The sequence below is a fragment of the Rhinatrema bivittatum genome, chromosome 2 (genome assembly GCF_901001135.1).
Source record: "Rhinatrema bivittatum chromosome 2, aRhiBiv1.1, whole genome shotgun sequence".
Taxonomy (NCBI): domain Eukaryota; kingdom Metazoa; phylum Chordata; class Amphibia; order Gymnophiona; family Rhinatrematidae; genus Rhinatrema; species Rhinatrema bivittatum.
In genome coordinates, this window is record NC_042616.1 from 293,814,883 (window position 1) to 293,833,835 (window position 18,953).

Consider the following 18,953-nt stretch of genomic DNA (forward strand, 5'->3'; position numbering starts at 1 on the left):
GTGGTTTTGATCCAGACTGACAGCCAAGTTGCAGTGTGGTACATAAACAGGGAGGCAAGGGCTCCTTCCTGCTTTGCCAGGAAGCGGTACAGATTTGGGCATGGGCCTTATCCAAGGACATGCTCCTGCGAGCAGTTTACCTGGCAGGGACAGAGAATGTGGTGGTGGACCGCCTGAGTCGGGCATTCCACCCGCACAAGTGGTCGCTCAACCCGACAGTCGCGAACAGAATCTTTCGACTGTGGGGCGTTCTGGATGTGGACCTCTGTGCCTCCCCTCGGAATTTGAGTGATCCACTTCTGCTCCCTGTATAGGGAAGATGGGGAACCAGCCTCTGATGCCTTTGCCCTGTTTTGGGACAAGGGACTACTGTACGCATATCCCCTGCTCCTGCTTGTGGGGAAGACTCTCGTGAAGCTCCAGCAGGATACAGACACCATGATCCTAGTTGCCCCATATTGGCCGTGGCAAGTCTGGTTCCCAATCCTGCTGGACCTATCAATCCGGAAGCCCATATTCCTGGGCACCACCCATGACCTGCTCATGCAGGACATGGACAGATTGCACCACCTGAATCTGTGCTTGCTTTCCCTCACTGCCTGGATGTTGAAAGGGTAGTCTTTCAGTCCCTCGATCTTTCTGATAATGTGTCACAGGTTCTGTTGGCTTCCTGGAAGCCTTCCACCAGAAGTCTTACCGGTTGAAGTGGAAGAGGTTCTCGTCTGGTGTGAGGCAAAGAGCCTCGACCCTTTCGCCTATCCCACTCCGTGACTACTGGACTATTTGTGGTTCCTCTCGGAGTCTGGGCTACAGACCACTTCGATCTGAGTGCACCTGAGTGCTATCAGCACATACCCCCAGGGCACAAGTGGGGCACTGATTGGCGGTCCACTTCATGAGGGGCCTATTGCATCTAAAGCCCCCTCTGCGTTCTCCTGTTGTGTCCTGGGACCTCACCCTGGTACTAGCGAGGCTTGTGCAGCCTCCTTTCGAGCCTATGTGTTCCTGTGAGCTTAAACATCTTACCTGGAATGTCATTTTCCTGGTTGCGGACACCTTGGCTTGGAGGGTCAGTGAGCTTCAGGCATTAGTGACATATCCGCCCTATACGAAATTCTTTCATGACAGGGTGGTTCTACGCACTGATCCTAAGTTCCTGCCTAAGGTATATCTATAGCTTATATTATATATATTATATATTATATATATATATATATATATATATTATATATAATATATATATATATTATATATAATATATATATATATATATATATATTATATATTATATATAAGCTATATATCTATAGCTTATATTATAGATATTGTAAATATCTTATCTAATGTAAATATCTTTATCTAATGTTATCCTCTCCTTTTTTTCTTCTCTTCTCCCAGTTTTAATTCCCTTGTTATTTGTAACTGCTCACTTCCACAGGTTACTCTGTTGTTCATTGTACACCCCTGTTATATGTAAACCGGCATGATGTGATTGTATCATGAATGCCGGTATATAAAAATCTTAAATAAATAAATAAATAATAAGGTGGTGACTGATTTCCATCTCAATCAGTCCATCATTTTGCCCACCTTCTTTCAGAGTCCCTATTCCCACCTAGGTAAACGGGCCCTGCAAACCCTGGACTGCAAGCATGCTCTTGCCTTTTATTTTCAGCACACAGCACCCCATAGGCAGTCCACGCAACTTTTTGTCTCCTTTGATAACAGACTTGGTGTTGTGGAGGGCAAGCAGACCCTATCCAACTGGTTGGCGGACTGTATCTCCTTCTGCTACGAGCAGGCAGGCCTTTCGCTTGGAGGCAGCGTCAAGGCGCCCTCAGAGCCATGGCAGCGTCGGTAGCGCACTTTCGTGCGGTCCCCATCCCTGAGATCTGCAAGGCTGTGATGTGGAGCTCCTTGCATATGTTCGCCGCCCATTACTGTTTGGACAAGTGTGGTCGACATGACAGTACCTTTGGCTAGTCTGTCCTTCCGAAACTGTTCCAAGCATTAAGAAACCAACTCTCCCTACCTAGGGCCCAGTATCTGGTTCATGCTGCCTCCCGTTCTCACCCTCAGCACTTCTGTTGTTGTGCCCGTTGGCACGTGGTTAAGTCCTGTGGTCCTGTTATTGTTAGGGACAGCCTGTAGCTTGGTATTCACCCATCTGTGAGGACTACCATCCTGCTTGTCCTAGGAGAAAGCAGTATTACTTATCTGTAACAAGTGTTCTCCTAGGATAGCAGGATGTTAGTCCTTAGGAAACCTGCCCGTCACCCCATGGAGTTGGGTTCTCCGTTGGCTTATTTTATTTTTCGCTTGTCTTTTTCTAGAAACTTTGACAAAAGTTTTCTGTGCCAGGCTCCATCTGATGATGTCACCCATCTGTGAGGACTAACCTCCTGCTGTCCTAGGAGAACGCCTGTTACAGGTAAGCAACTCTGCTTTACTATCCCATGACCTTTGGTAGGAAAACTGGTGAGGACCAAAAAAAAAGGTCTGATTACTTTTACTGTAGAACTCCTTGCTGAAGGAGTTCCAGGTGATTAGGGATGTTTATATTTTAAGTGAATGCTGAAAGCATGCTAGAAGACCTAACTAAAAAAACAAAAATCCATAAGTTGTCTGTCTACCTGCTAAAGATACTATGTTCAGAGCAGAATGGACACCTATTTTCAGAGGGATACCTGGGAGCATCTTGTTTTCTGCACTGAGTCCCCTCTCTGCTCTTGCCTGCATTCCCAGAGCACTGTGAACCACCTTCTTACCTCCTTTATGATGTCATTGGGGTGTGCTATTTCTGCCCAGAAGGACACTGGAGGTATGCACACACGGAGAGCTCCTTTGTGCTTACTTGTGTGTCCTTGTCCATTTGTTGCCTTGTCATTGTATCTAAGTCATGTTGTCTACTGCCTTAATTAAAATTATCATGGGCCACGGCCGTTATGGGGACCTTTCTCCATGCAGGCATCAGGATCTAAAGTACAGAACACCCTGTCTCCTATTTGTCCAATTTTATGCAGTTTGATGACATTTCTGGTCGCCACATCTCAAAAAAGATATAATTGCGATGGAGAAGGTACAGAGAAGGGCTACCAAAATGATAAGGGGAATGGAACAGCTCCCCTATGAGGAAAGACTAAAGAGGTTAGGACTTTTCAGCTTGGAGAAGAGACAGCTGAGGGGGGGATATGATAGAGATGTTTAAAATTATGAGAGGTCTAGAACGGGTAGATGTGAATCGGTTATTTACTCTTTCGGATAATAGAAAGACTAGGGGGCACTCCATGAAGTTAGCATGGGGCACATTTAAAACTAATCGGAGAAAGTTCTTTTTTACTCAACGCACAATTAAACACTGGAATTTGTTGCCAGAGGATGTGGTTAGTGCAGTTAGTATAGCTGTCTGTGTTTAAAAAAGGATTGGATAAGTTCTTGGAGGAGAAGTCCATTACCTGCTATTAGGTTCACTTAGAGAATAGCCACTGCCATTAGCAATGGTAACATAGAATGGACTTAGCTTTTGGGTACTTGCCAGGTTCTTATGGCCTGGATTGGCCACTGTTGGAAACAGGATGCTGGGCTTGATGGACCCTTGGTCTGACCCAGTATGGCATTTTCTTATGTTCTTATTTGTTAATGTTCAGTCACTTTCTAAAAAGGTACAATAATCTGTGATTTATTATATGATCGTGCTCGAGATATGTCCATTACTGAATCATGGTTACTTCCCTACAGATAATGTGTTGCTGAATCAGCTTTGTTCTTTTTTTTTTTTTTTATTCATTATTCAATTGTACATCAAGAAAAATGTTTTTGCTTGACAAAGAATATTTGAAGTCAATAATCATAATCAAGAAATACAATTCTTTCAAGAAAAAAACCCAATTATTACAACTTCAAATATAAGTCCTAAACATGTGAGGAATCCAGTTCTCAATATTTATAATCAATATATTTATTTATTTATTTATTTGCGTTTTTTCTATACCGGCATTCATGGTTAGAAACCACATCATGCCGGTTTACATGCAACAAGGGGTGAGAACAAAGAACGGAACATAAACAAGTGCAAGGAGATCAAAAGTTACATTACAACAAGGGTCTTAAACTTGGAGGAGAGATAAGAATAGGAGAGCAGTATGTATAGGAAACCGTATGCTACTACTAGTAGTTGGGCTCTTTTTTTTTTTTTTTTGAGGGATAAGCACAGCCTTGCTCTGGATACTTTTATAAACCAGGCTCTACATTTCCTTTCTCATTTTCCTGTTCCTCCTTCTTTTTTACATAGAAATTGAATCAGTTGGGAGGGTATAAAAAACAAATATTTTGTATCTTTATATGTGACTAAACAACGACAAGGAAATTTTAACAAAAAAGAAGCCCCTACTTGTAAGGCCAAAGGTCTGAGCAATAGAAGTTGTTTTCTTTTCTTTTGCGTTATCTTCAAGACATCAGGAAAAATTCTAATCTGCATGTTTAGAAAAGTCTGCGTTCTATTTTTTAAGAATAATTTTAGCACCCAGTCCCTATTGGGTTCTAGTGCAAACAAAACTTATCATAGTAGCCGGTTTGGCCTGAACAGAATCTGATATCTCTAACATTGCAGATACATCTAACTCTGGTACAATTTTTTCTATATTCCCCTCAACCTCTTTTCTTTCTACCTTTAGACTACCGTTAATAGGTTTTTTCATATTATAAGGTATATAGAATACATGAGTAACCAGTGGTATATTTTCTTCTGGCCCTTTCAAAATTTCTTTCATGTATCTTTTATACATTTCTTTGGGAGATATAAATTGGAGTTGTGGGAAATTTACAAATCGCAAAATTTTCCCCTTTAGGGTATTCTCCATGTTTTCCAACTTTATGTATAAATTCAAGTTGTCTTTTACTAATGCTTCTTGTAAGTTTTTATTTGAGTCCACAATGTTCTTAATTTCTAAAGTCTGATGAGTCAGACTAACCGCTGTATTTTCTAGCGTTTGAATACAGTCCTCATGATCCTGAAGCTTCACAGAAAAGGAACCAATTTGTCCAGATATAAATTTTCCCAATCCTTCTATAGCCTCCCACAGAGGGTAGGTTTAGTCATTTGAAAATCAATATGTCTTTTTAGGAGTGGAGAAGTTTTGTCTGGTTAACTCACACTCTCCCAAGACTGTGCTGCCAGCGTCTTCACCGCTGCTTTCCCCAGCGGCGTCGCATGGATCTCCCAGGCACGGGTTCCCTGGCTGGCCGTTTCCATTGCTTGCAGCTTCGGCAAGTCCGCCGACCACTTCCTCATCCGGGTCTCTCTGCGGCGCAGGGTTCGCTGGCGGCTCCCTCAGTATCAGCGATAGTGCGATGTCTGAACCCGGCGAGAAATTCTGCCCGCTCACTAGAGTTCCTCCCCACTGCGGCTCGTTTGCCGATATCAGCCCTCCTTGAACAACATGGGAGTCCATCGGACCGGTCTGTACGGGTTCTGGAATTGCTGCAGGGTAAGCTTTTAATTTTGCCCATCTTTTCCTGGCTGTATGAGGCATTTCTCAGATGAAAGATAAGTTTGTTCAGGAAATCTGGACCCCAGGCGTCTAGCAGTTGCTTTACGCAGCCATCTTGGATTCCCAGCTTTGTCCTAAGACATGGTCTCACAACCTTGTGGCAAAGGACTACTAATTATATTTAAGCGCCCTTTGGGCCTCTCTCAACTATATGTGGATACTGCCCCCCCCCCCCCCCCCCGGTATTAAATTCTCCTAACCTTAATATCTGCTTAATGTACTGTCCCATCCCAGTTTATTATCCCATACCTCTCTGCCTCTATTCAAACTGCTGTTACACTTAAAGATCAGTTTGAATGCTACAGTTGTATTAGGAAATTTTAATCTTCATGTTAACCAAATTCCTCTTACTTCCTCATGGTGAGGTATTCCTAGCTACAATGATGGCCCTTGGCTGGTCTCATGTAATCAACTTACACATAAATGCAGTCATACTCTTGATTTAATTTTACATAATCTTTCCTGTTTTCCCTGTGGGACCCCATTGAGCAGATATGGTCACATTGCTTTCATATTAAATTTGCTTTCTCATATAAACACATTTGTATAACAAATTTTAATTGCACCACTGTAATAAGTCCTTATATCGATCCTGATTCGGTGCATGATCAGGATCCAAAATGCCCATTTTGAAGCTAGACAATTCCTCTACTGCCATTAACACATTGGCTGAATTGCTTCAGTATGTCACAGATAATCTGGCCCCATTAAAGGTGAGGCAAGTGCAACAGGGAACCTTTGCTCCCTGGTTTACTAAAACTGAAAAGGATTCTAAGCTCTAACTCTTCAGTGCAACTGGTGCTTATTTTTCTGCCAGGTCTGACCTGGAACCTTTTGGAACTGCAACAAATTGTTTCCATGAGGCTACTGCTGATCCCAACCCAGTCCTTTTTTTTCTTTTAATTAAGAGAATCACCACTACTTAATGCATAAGGAAGACCAATTACTGTACAGCCCTTAATTCTCACATTTCTACGAGGACAAGCAGGATGATGGTCCTCACACATGGGCGATATCATCAGATGGAGCACGGCACGGAACGTTGATCTCAAAGAATCTAGAACTTTCAAATATCCCCTACAGAGCACGTGCAGCTGTAGTCATCACCCTGCCCCCTAGGCAGAGTCCCTCAGTATCTCTTTTTTTTTTTTTTCCACAGAGCCATTTTAACTAATAGATCAGAAATTTCATTTTTGAGTTCCTTCCAAGATTGGGTAGTGTATTTTCTAGAGTCTTTTTGAGAGCTAGAGTCAAACTTCAGCCCCTCTTCCTCCACCGCCCCCACTAGAGCTCTTTATTTTAATAATTAAGGTTATCCTAAAATAAATGTGTAAAACATTTGATCTCCCATTGATGATATGTTTTAGCTTCTTTTGTTGTTGAAGGCAGCCCTTGTCTAGTGTGATTGGTGATTCTGCCTGTCTTCAGAGAAAGCATAGTTGCTTACCTGTAAAGCGTCTTCTCTGAAGACAGCAAAAATCACCAGTCACACATTCCCTTCTCCTTCCCCTTTTGGAGTTAAATTTTTTGAAGTAAATAATAGTATTTAGGCATGCTACGGTGCCATGGCAGCACATACTAAAGTGATTTATCAACACTTTGAAGCCAGCTCTGGAAAGGGTCCATTTGCACCAAGCACGATGTCACCCACTTGTGTGACTGGTGATTCCTTTGCTTTCAGGGAAGACCTTTTATAGATATGCAGTGATTCTGTATTGCTGCATGGTGTATGATGCACTGTAGTTTTCATCTCTCTTGTTGGGTTTTATATCACCGTATTCAGATTCGATCCACTGGAAGACCTTTGTATTTTTGTACTATAGGGCTACCTATGGAATATCAAGGAAAAAATAATAAATGTCAGGTTTTCATGTTCTGTTGGGATTAACCATGTGGAGACCACAGAGTTTGGAAATTACCATTATGCACACAGGATAGATAGTTCTATGAACAACTACTGGATATCAAGTAGGGTTTTCCCTTTGTTCATGCTAATGTCTTTCTGCGTGAGCAAAAAAATGATTTCAGTGAGATCTCACAACATGTGACAATACACAGGCAAAAGGCCTAATTAATACTTGTTGATTTTATTACCAGTGGGGAAATGTTGATTGATGTGTAATCAAAAATTGTAGACACCCCCAAATGTGAAAGCTCATGATCCAATATCCAGCTAAAGTTATTAAAAGATGAAAGGAAATTGTTTTATGGGATGCTTTAGTACTTCTATTTAAAGTACTGTGCATCTTTTTCAAAGTGCCTCAGTATCCTGATGCAGATCTAACATAACCCTGAAGCTGTCAGCAGCCAACAGCCTCCGCAGTTTTGTAAACTACACCTCTCCCTGTGGGCCGTGTGAGATGAGGGAGAGATGCTGTCAACCAGAGACATTCAGCACCATCTGAGCAGTATGAAGAAAAAATTGGACTGTAGTACAAGGTCGGTGGTGGGCTCCCTGTGCTGTTGGAGACCCCTTACTGAAGGGAGAATAACAGCAGTTAAAGCTGCAGGGATGCTGGAAGATCTGCAAAAAAAGGACCTGATAAGCTGGTTTGATGATGTTCATGCCATCTAGTTCTCCAGTAATAGAAGGCAGCTGCCAATGTCAGGCACAGGGCTGGCCAAATACTGCACTTTCTCACTGGTCTCATTTGGGGCATTAGTGTTGGGTTTTAGGTTAGAATTTGGGAGGGTGCTAAAATGGTTGACTGTTGAGAGGGCAGAAGATGCTTTAGGGAAAAATTAAATGTTCATATTATAAAGTGGTGAATACAGGGTTGAGGGGAAGCAACTGGATGAAAATATTTTTAAAAAAGTTAATCATTTAAATTACTGAAAATTTAAATGATAAAACCAGACTGCAGGAGGAGTGAGGCCCACTTCTCTCACCCCCCAAGATGTCCATACATTGCCCATGTGCTTCCCAGACTGGCCAGTACCTGACCAGCCCACCCCAGTGTGGGGAGCCACATCATAATCCAGTAAGGTAAACAACAGATTGACTTGAGCAAGTTTCTGGCTCATTCTGTTAAATCTTAACATTTAAAGGATTAAACAGTAAAACTTTTCTTGGTATTTAAACAGTTAATATTTTTTATCCTGAAAAATAACCCTAAGATCTGGGGCTAGTATGCATATATTTGTGATTATACTCTCCATGAGGTGATACAATTGGGTGCTTGTAATTTTCAGAGTATGAATATTTATGGTTGTGTCATGGGGTGGTATGACGTGGAGGAGGGATGATTATGCAGCAGAGGAGGTTTGGATAATGAGCGTGTGAAGGTGTGTGTGTGGGGGGGGGGGGGGGGGGGAATGTCAGTGAGGATCTGATATTTACAAAAGTAAAAAGTTGAAAAGTACTAGAAAATCCATGCATATTCATAGTGTCTACTTCCTCCCATGTGTGTTCTGTTTTTATTTTGCTCCTAAGGAGATCTTGATAAAAGCTTTTGAAAACTCCTCCTACATAGTCATTCCTGCTATTATGATGCATTATTATGCTGTGCTGTTCTGTGTCAGAACTTTCATTCAAGCATTGTATTGATACATATAAAGCTTGAACACAGCTTGAGCTGCTGAAGAGTGAACTTGGAGGAAAGAAATTTTGTTTAAAAAAAAAAAATAAATAAATAAAAAGGAAACTTGGCAATAATGCATACATTGGAAGTAACAGATTCAAGAAATAGGTAAACTTTTGATATAAAAGCATATAAGTTGTACTGTTGGTTTAATAATGGATATATATAGTAGAAAAATTCAATATTACTGAGCCTTCATTGGTATTTTCTGTGAGGAAATTTCTGCTGTTCAATTTGAACAGTCCATGCTGAAATGAAAATCCCAGGACCTTCTACAAAAACTGCCATAGGATTTTTTTTATGTCTAAGATTAGATCAGACCTTTATTTGATATCTTTATCTAAAAGATGGTGTCGCAAACAATATTGTCAGGGACCCTGGTCTTCCATGATGCTACAGCAAATGCCACAAAATGTGGCCCTTGCTGCTGAATTCCTCTGTTTCTGTGGAAAACCAAGAAAGGGGCAGTGTCTGACAGTGCATGTGGATGCCTCTCTGACAATTCACTGGCAGAAGGAGGAGCATAGAATTTAATGCTTATTTGCCTACTCTTGCTGCCCAGACCTGACTGGCGCTTCGAACTATGTGACACCAACCTGTCTTGCAAACTGTAAATCTGGCCTGGTAGCAAAAGGAGACAGATGTGGGATTAAATGTTGTGTTCCTCCTCCTGCTGACTTGGCCTTGTAGAAGAAAACGAGAGAAGGGAGGGGGGGGGGGGGGGGGAGAAGAGAAAATTGGGGAACCTAGGGCCTTCAGATAGATGGAAGAGGTTCATATTGTATAAATTTAATTCCCTTCCTGCAAACACATATTTAAGTGAGGTTATTGATGGCTCAGGACAGAGGATGTGGATACTGTGACCATTCATCTTTAGGCCACCGGTTCAAATCCAGTTTCAGATGGCCTATGTGCAAGGAGATGGTGGTATCTTCCTGGGTCCATAGCAGGATTCTCGTTGCAACTCCTATCAGATTCCTATGAATCTGTTAATTCTGCTGCACATCTACTTACTGGTTTGTGACAAGGACCCAATGAGAGAGAGATTCTGTGTTCCTCTGATCCCTTGCCCTCTGCAACACTTCCCAACTTTAAAATCCAATATGATGATATATTGACACTTGAACAAAACAAAAAAGCAGACCTCTATGTTCCCTCCCTCATCCCATTCACCCAAAGCAAGGAAACACAACTGCTTTTTTTTTTTTTTTTTATCAATCATTGGGCAGGACTTGAGTCAGTGTATGCTCATAGGCCTTAGCTCTCTGCATTGGTTTCTCGTCTAATGGATGGTCATGCAAAGAAGGGGGTAGGTTCTATGATTTTGCCCATTTGCTACTACTGGTTACAAGTTGGAGTGGAAAATAAGAGGGAGGGAAACTGTTTCTGTAACCCAATAAGGGAACCTCAGCTCTATAGTATGTGCTAGCTTCTGTGTAATAATGGTTGTAAACTGTCTATTGTTTGTACTGCTGCAGTGCTAAATTTTGAATCTCACATAGCGGTTTGGCTTAATTTAATCTTCTGTTCAGATGCACTTTGGTAAACAGTGTTTTATACTTTTTAGTAATAAATATATTTTCCCTTTTTAGAGCAGTAAAAATTAGAGAAACACAAATGTGGAAGAGTTCAGGCTGCCATGTTCATGACAAACTGAGCATTCTTTGACAGCTAGCATGTGATGTGTTGCTGGTTCACATCAATCTTAATATCTTCCAGGAAAAGAGATGGCCTGTCAGATTTTGGCCTGTATGTAGTATTGCTTAAGCAATATAAATATATTAATATTTGATGCACGGGGAGGTTGTAGTAGGAAAGTGTGTGTGGTATGGTGGTAGAAAACATAAGCATGGAGGGAGTGCTGAGGTTCCAAACCAAAAATTGAGGATTGAGGACTCCCATCAGATAGCTTTATTATTTTTATTCCGCTTTTCATGCTTTTTCAGCACTTCAAAGTGGATTATATTCAGGTACTGTAGGTATTTCCCTATCCCCAGAGAATTTACAATCCCTAATTCCCAGAGAGTTTACAATCTAAGTTTGTACCTGAGGCAATAGAGGGTAAGTGACTTGCCCAAGGTCACAGCAGGACTCAAACCCTGGTCGTCTGGTTCATAACCCACTGCTTTATCCACTAGACTACACCTTCACTCCAAATTTGACACAGTTGAAGTAAAGATAATACGAATGCATAGTACTGGCTTTAATAAATCTGCTATGAATTATTTGTTTCCCTGGGCTGTTGAAGGTATCGCTGAAGCTATAAGGAAAATATGTGTTGTCATGAGCACTTGTAATCAATTTACTGTGACTATAAAGCAAAATACAAGCTGGAGTTGGGAATATGAATGCTTTTATCACGTGTTTTATACACACAGTCGATACATGATAGGCAGCCAAATAAAAATGTATTTCATTTTACAAGATCTATATTTACATGGCACCATCCTGTGTGACAATGGCTACCAGAAAAGTTTGTATTTCTTATTTTCCCCCACAAGCCTGCTTCTCTGCCTATGGTAAGAGACATGGGTCCTGCTTTTCCTTTTAGTACTGCAAGCCCCAGAATGCTTTGTAAAGGTAATTGAAAACAAGGAGGTGGCCTGATCCCGGCGGAATCAAGTGTACAGAAGTAGCATATGATAATGCATCCTTGTTGCAGCCAAACACAAACAGGCGCTTTTGTTTTCGGGCCTTGGTGTAGGCGGGCAGGTTTTGCATTGGTTGTGCTGGCTCGGGAGCGGCCCTCCTCCCTACTCTGCTGCTGCTGTGCCAGGCTTTTTGACAAAAGGCTCCTTTTTTTGCAGGCAGCTCGGGCTTGCGTGGCTGTCTCCGCTCTGCACGGGATTTGTTTACAGCAGTCGCCGCCGCCGCCGCAAAGCTTTCCTAAATGGTGCCGGGCTCGGCCAGTTCGGCGGGGAGCGGAACATCATTGCTGTTGGCGCCTTTCCGTGGATAAATAAACCTTGCACCGCCTGCACCCCCGGGGAACGAGGATTCTTCTCCCCTTCAGGGCGATGCAGCTCGGTAATAATCCGCCGCCGCCGAGGGCCGCGAATCTGTGCAGGAAATAGAAGCAGAAAGTGATCGCGGAACACACATGCCTTCTGTTTTGGTCATTACCTTAAAAGTCCCCGGTCAGACAGCCCTTATTGGTTGCCAAAGCTTTATTTAAAAATAATAATAATAATAAAAAAAACCCTCACCGCCTTGGAGAGACGCATGAATCGGACTTCAGCAGTGTGTCTTCGGCTGGGGTTTTAAACTGCAGGATGATAGCCGACTACTAGGACTGAACGGGGGTTTTTTTTTGTTGTTGTTCCTCTGCAAAAGCCGGGACTTTTAGTCTGAAATGGGGTAGCAGCTCTTGGCTATTGCAGTGCGGAGCTGCAGATGTGACTGGGTCACTCGCTGCTGCTCCTTCTGCCTTTAGTGCTGCGCTGGATTGTGAGTGGCGCAGGTTAGCCCAGAATCTACTCAGTAGCCTGGTTTAGCTGATTTCACTCTCTTTCTTAATTTTTCCAGCTTGCACAATGGCTGTTGGGGATGGTGAGTTGACATTGCAAGCTTTTGTCTTATTTTGCAGAACCTCTCGGCTCTCTAATTTTTTTGTTCATTTAACCTCGGTCTTGCAGGAAATGCTTCCGATTAATGGTGTTTAATTCCCACTCATTCATGGTGTTTGTTTACAAGTGTGCGGTACTTTTCTGTTAGTCGGGAGAGAGAAACGAAAAATTGTAAATATCTTGTAATCCCAGCGTTACCGCGTAAATTCTGTAGTGGGGGGGCATTTCCTTTTTTTTTATTTTTATTTTTATTTTTGGAATTTGCTGTGCTTGTGCATACGTCACTGATAGACTAGAAGATAGCTTTATTAAGGAAAGATGGCTCTTCTGAACCTTATTGACCGTAATAAGTTGCTTCACTACTTGGATGACAGGTTGACATCTTATCCTGATGTGCGCTGACAATGACCAGAGCTTCAGTGTGCTAGGATGCTAAGGAGTAGGCAACAATTCAGGCGGTTGGATTTTTATTTTATATTTGGGCCGAAATATTATATATATGCTTAAAGAATCATCAAAGAAAATTGCAGTTTTGTTGACTTAGTTAATATATTTTCACATTGTTTTTTAATTCATTATATATTAGGTAGTTAGAATTGGTTAAATAGTTTATTAAAAAGTTATTGCAACCTGTTTCTGACAATGTTAAAATGATCAGAACTCTACCTATTTTTTTTTTGAATGGAATAATGCATTTGAAGCATATATTCATGTGTTTGGTAATTTTTCACATTTGTAAAATTATTTATCCTTCCTTCCCCCATTTTGAAGTGCAGTGAAATAAATGCAATTGAATGAGCCAATGAGTTGCAGACTCAAATAAAAATATTTGAGAAGAGTCACTAGAAAATCACAGTGAAGGCAGTAGTGGAAATACTGGTTGTGTGATTTTTTTTTAAATTATTTTTATTTCTGTTGTTTAAAATGATAGTTCCCTTGGCCAGTCACCAGAAACATATCCACATCACCACTGGATATCTAACTTGGGTTAATTAAGGACAAGAGAATCTGATTTTAGAGTCCACTTTTGCAGTTAACTTAAATTGGTGCATTCAGGCAAGCCTGTGATGTGATTGGCTTAGCCTCCAAAGATTTTTTATAATTAAGGGTGTTTCAGCAGCAGCCAACCTTGGTAACATGGTAAAGTTGTGTAGATGTTTTGGATATAGATGTATTTAAATCATAACCTCCCAAATTTTGAAAATGGTGCAACGTGCCATTGGCTCAATTTTCTTTCCTTGCTGGCTTTGGGTAGCTAATGGACTTCCCTGCTATATGATTTCTGATCAACTCAGTATGAGATCCTGTGGTGGCATTCTGCTTTTCCTCAAATTAATTCTTTTTGGGAGATTTGTTCTTCAAAATGCCTGTTTCTCTTAACACAGGGAAATCCTCAACTGTTAGTTAACACATAACCTCCTCTGTCTAAAGTTCTGCCAGTGAGAGATGTCTTTGACACTAGGTCCTATTCTGTCATTTTCAATTAAATCAGCAGTGCTTGGTCTTAATTCCTTAATCCAAGCCCTAAACAAAGCCACATTCCAATATATTCATTAGTTGACCTTTAAAATTAACTTCCGTTGTACTGTTTGTTAAAAATTCTGTTTTGGGAAAGAGAAACATACTAAGGGCCTGATACAGATATCCCAGAGATCTGTGGGTAGAATAGTGCTGTAATAAACTTTTACAAGGAATGGGTTTTGAAAAGCGAAAGCAAATTCTATTTTGTTGTCTTATGGACAATTTCAACCACCATTTTGGTCATATGTGAGGTTGTTCAAAACTGAAGCGAGGAAATAGAATTATAAATGTAGGATTTTGTTTGTTTTTACCAACTTTGTTTAAAAAACTAGAAATTTAGTGTGTTTACTTAAAAGGAGCTTTAAGTGAGGAGCACTGTTAGTATACTGTGCATTTTGTTTTCTTTTGTACTGTTTTCAGTAAAAATGAAATTGAGCTGGAGTGTCTTATAATATTAAAAAATTTCACTACTGCAAGGTATAATTGAATGAACGTCTAGTGAGTCTCATGAGTAAATTCAATTTAAAATAAAAATAGAATGAAAAGACATGAGCTCAATCATTCAAATAATGCATTAAAAATAATCTTGCCCCTAGCCCAGATCAGTTTAACCTTGAAGCATTTGCACTTTGAGGTAAGTGCTTCCTCTCTGCTTTTCACATTTTGGTTAGAGCAACAGTGTTTCCTATTTGTTGCCAGGGCTTAATTTGTGGGAGAATGCCTGGAAAACAGTTCTGCCACTTGTTTTCAGACTTAAGAGGCCGAGCAGCAGGGGTGCTCTGCACCAGCTCCTTCCTGCAGGGAAAAGTGGAAGGGTTGAGCATTGGTGATCTAAAGAAAGCTGGGTGTTGAGCACTGATGGGGGAGGATCACTTCCATAAGGAAGAAGTGTGTGAAGAGTATGTTCAGCAATATGGGTGAGAGAGTTCTCACCTGGCCTTGGCCCCCCACCTACTCTCCCGCCATCCCATCCCCCGTTCCACAGTTCCACTTCCTTTTTGTCTACAAATTAAGCCCTGCATATTGCATAATATACACTTACAGAGAGCAGCAGGTTATGGAAAGTATGGAATAGAAATATTTCTGTGATTATATATTTAAAAAAATATTGTTGGCATGGGAAGCATGCCACTGCATATGTTCTCATCTGCTGCAAGCCACCAGTGGGCTACTTTTGAATCACCCCCCATTTTGAGATATAAGTCCCAAAAGTGAAGGAACAGGAATTCATGTAGCAGCTTCAGATGAAGCATTGCTGCTGTAATTAGGATTTTTTTTTTTAAATCTGTGCAGCAGAGTATTAGGTTTGTTGTTTGTTGCCCTTGGTCTTGCACATTTTACTGTGTGCATTACATTTTTCTTAATTATGTTCCATGTGAACTATAGATTGGGTTTCAAAACTTTAAACCCAGGGCTGTAGCCTAGGAATGTGTTTAATAGAGGATGGTAATTTGTGCCCAGGACTGTGGGATTATTGTTGCCTTGGTATGACTGATTGTCATTTATGTGGTTATAGTGATTTCCATGTAGAAATATTTTTCAGTGGCAGCCATAGCAAGAACAAAGTGATGTTGAAGCAGTCAGCTGATGTGTAGGAGCTAACAGCAGCAAGATTCAGTGAGGGGCATGTGGGATTGTAATAAAGCAGTTTGCCTTTTTTAAATCTATTAACTAAATGTATAGAGAATGAACAGTTCTGCTGTCAGACTGCCCTTTGATCCTCAAAGACAAAGATCTTTAACCCTTTTGTTTAATTGATATTGGTTCTGGTTCGAACTTAAACTCTGCAGCTTGCTCTCTGGGATATTGTACTGAAGATTGCAAGAAAAATGATCTGTAGTATGAAAGTGGCAAATTTTGGTCAGAATGCAGAATTTGAAAGCCGGGAGAGAGTAGGGGGCTGTATGTGTAAGTTATTTTCGCTATATTTATGAAAGTTATTGTGCTAGAGTTTGCAGCAATATTATCCTTGGAGGTGTGATCCCTATCCACAGATCTGCTGAGTCCTTCTCCTGATCAGCCAGTAGAGGCCTTCCTATGGTGACTACAACACTAATGGTCATTTTATCCTTTCTGTGCCAGCCTCATCCTTTCCTCCAAAGTTGGGCCTGATGAACAGTGCCACCATTGACTGAGGCCTAGTAAGGAATTTTTACCTGAGCCACTACCTTTAGTATTCACTCCTTTAGTGTACTAACATTCTGCCTTTCCCCAAGGTGTCAGGTTTATCATCTCCCTGACAGACCGCCAATATTTGGCTATTTTATGTCTGCATTTATTGGCTTGTTCCCCACTGGTATGAATATAACTGCCACTACTCTGTGAAACATACAATAGAGGCAGGGAATTGGTCTGTTGCTGTTCCTTGGTTCTGGATTGCATGCTAGTTTATCCTGAAGAAGCACTGCAGTTTTTATATCCCTTTAATCAGTTTAGGCATGTAAAATGTATCTAACATATCTGCAGTGGAGTGCATCATCTGGTTTGGTCACATGGTTCTCCCTTGTCCTTGGCTTAAAAGTCAGATTTTCAGAATCAGATAACTTTATTGGCATGACAATTTTACATTTGTTGCCAAAGCAATACATAGAATGAGTACAATAAAAAGGGGAAGAGAAAAAAAATTACAGAATTATAGTAGTAAAGTGAAATTACAGGTTACAGTATCAGGGTCAGGCAAATCTAGGGTTTTGTGCTGGTCCATATTTTTCCTGGTCTGATTTCATTTCTTTCCTGGTGACACTGCTTTCCTTTTCTGCAAGAGTTTCTCTTGCTTATGTTATAGGAGGTAGATTTGGAGAAGGAGAGAATTAACATACACACACATGTATAATTTGTGCCCTTCATTCAAAATACTGTTCATATCCCAGTATGAATGCAGGTTCACCTTCAGAGCTTTTCCGAAAAGGTAAACAAACTACAAAAAACAGATTCTATTGCTTACTTGTACCTGATTTTGGATATGAGAGTTAAATTTAGCATACTGTTTTATTTCATTTTTGTTCACAGTGGTCTTCTGATCCTCTGCAATACAAAACGTTTCTCTGTATGTTTATGTTGCTAGAACTCTGATCAATATTCTAATCAGATTGAAATAACGAATAATTTATAATCAGCCATAAGAAGGCAAAGAATTGTATCATAGGTTAATGATGTATGCTTAATCTTGCATGTGGAGAATTTATCCCATTTTTACTTTGCAATCAAGGTTTTAAGGTTGCCTTATAACATATCTATGTCTCTGTCCCTCCCCTAATAACGTTTGACCTGCATTTTTGTGGCACAGAGTACTCCGTGATCCCTGATTCACAATTTATATGCCCTCTGTACCTCCAAATGATTAGAATTCCTTTATTTCCTCCACCCCCCCAAACCTTTTTTTTTTTTTTTTAAGTAGAGAAACAGGGCCAATTCAGTGAAATCTCAGGGAGGAGAGAGCATGTTGTGATGTCAAGCATTTTTTAAAGCTGCATTGCCATTGTTAGTGCCTGAGGGCACCAGCTCACTTTATTTCTTGCCTAGTTTTCTATGAAGAAGTGTCTCCAATGTACTTATTTCACATAATGAATGTTGTCATAGCCATGTGCACATTTCTGTGTGAAAGGAGAAAACCAGGCTGCATTAAATATTCATATATCTTGGTTTTTGGCTGCAGTCTAAAATTTTTCCTCAATTTTCTTTTCACCTCCTGTATCCTCGTGGCATCTGGCAGGTAGCAAAAATCAATTCTGTGCTGCTTTTGTAGTGACCCTTAGTGTCACTGGTAGAGCGATAGGCTCAACTAGCTAGCTCTGTCAGACGGGGAATCTGAACTTGGGGTTTGAGCTAAATGGCCAGCCCTAAGTTACCTGCTTTTAAATGCAGGATTGGCAATGAAAAAAAGTAGTCATATATAATATTTTTTGGGGGGTTCTGTTGTGAGCTAAACAGATGAAATGAAATCTGATGTGCTACTTAATTACATAATTTTCTGTTTCTGGATAAAGACTGCATAATTTCCTAGTTTGCAGGAGGTGGTCTTGTATATCCTGTTTGTTCAGAGCCAAGACAGAAATGTGTGGACATCCATCTCAGTAATATTGCATGTGGTTAGAGCAGAGTCCTTGATGCACTAAGGAATCTTGATGAAACAATGGCATGCTGTTTGTAGTCTCTGTTTGTACTGTCTGTTTTAATCCTCCCTATTCCCAACTCACAGGCCGAGTTGGGAATAGGGCGCTCGCCTGCTCTCCCGTGTTTTTTATTGTATCGGCCCGTTAATTAATCCAGTCATTGCAGTGGCAGTACTTTGCCGGGGGCTGCACACCTGGAACCCTGCAATCATGGGCACTAAATTGGACCACAATGTCTGGAACTTTCTCCCCCTTCTTATCCTATTAGACTGTGCTATTAGACACAGCTATCCAAAATCCCATTTCCAACTGTCATTGCAACTGGACTTTATCGGAGCTCAAATGGACACGGTCCAGGCGAAGGCTTTCCTGCCCCGGGACAGGGCGGAGACCCTTGCGGTTCTTGCTCGAGAAGTCTCCGGCTGCCCCATGTCTCGGCACACCAATGCCTCCGTTTTCTGGGCCTCGTGACAGCGATGGTGCATGTCACCCCCTTTGCTCGGCTGCACATGCGCAGAGCATAGTGGACGTTGTGTTCTCAGTGGTATCAGGCTATTCAGGACTTGCCTGCTCATGTTCTCATCTCGACACTGTTGCAACAGTCTCTCCAATGGTGGGCAACCC

The 18,953-nt window shown here is 41.1% G+C and overlaps 1 protein-coding gene and 1 long non-coding RNA gene across 21 annotated transcripts in view; one reads left to right on the plus strand and one right to left on the minus strand.

Moving 5' to 3' along the window:
- CLASP2 (cytoplasmic linker associated protein 2) overlaps nucleotides 1-18,953 on the plus strand; it is a 963,528-nt gene that overhangs the window by 305,509 nt on the left and 639,066 nt on the right. Inside the window, exon 1 of one of the 20 annotated variants that reach the window (XM_029589637.1) lies at nucleotides 11,756-12,157. The exons of 18 other annotated variants lie outside the window; for them this stretch is intronic. In XM_029589637.1, the coding sequence (XP_029445497.1) occupies nucleotides 12,148-12,157 (10 nt within the window). In that variant the 5' untranslated portion in view covers nucleotides 11,756-12,147. Of the gene's footprint in view, nucleotides 1-11,755; nucleotides 12,158-12,554; nucleotides 12,680-18,953 lie in introns of those variants that run through there. One more of the 20 variants, XM_029589636.1, reaches the window with a different exon arrangement.
- LOC115084581 lies at nucleotides 11,522-12,475 on the minus strand. The gene is made up of 2 exons (XR_003854598.1): nucleotides 12,337-12,475; nucleotides 11,522-12,189 (listed from the first exon to the last, which is right to left on the minus strand). It is a non-coding gene; the product is annotated as an uncharacterized LOC115084581 (long non-coding RNA).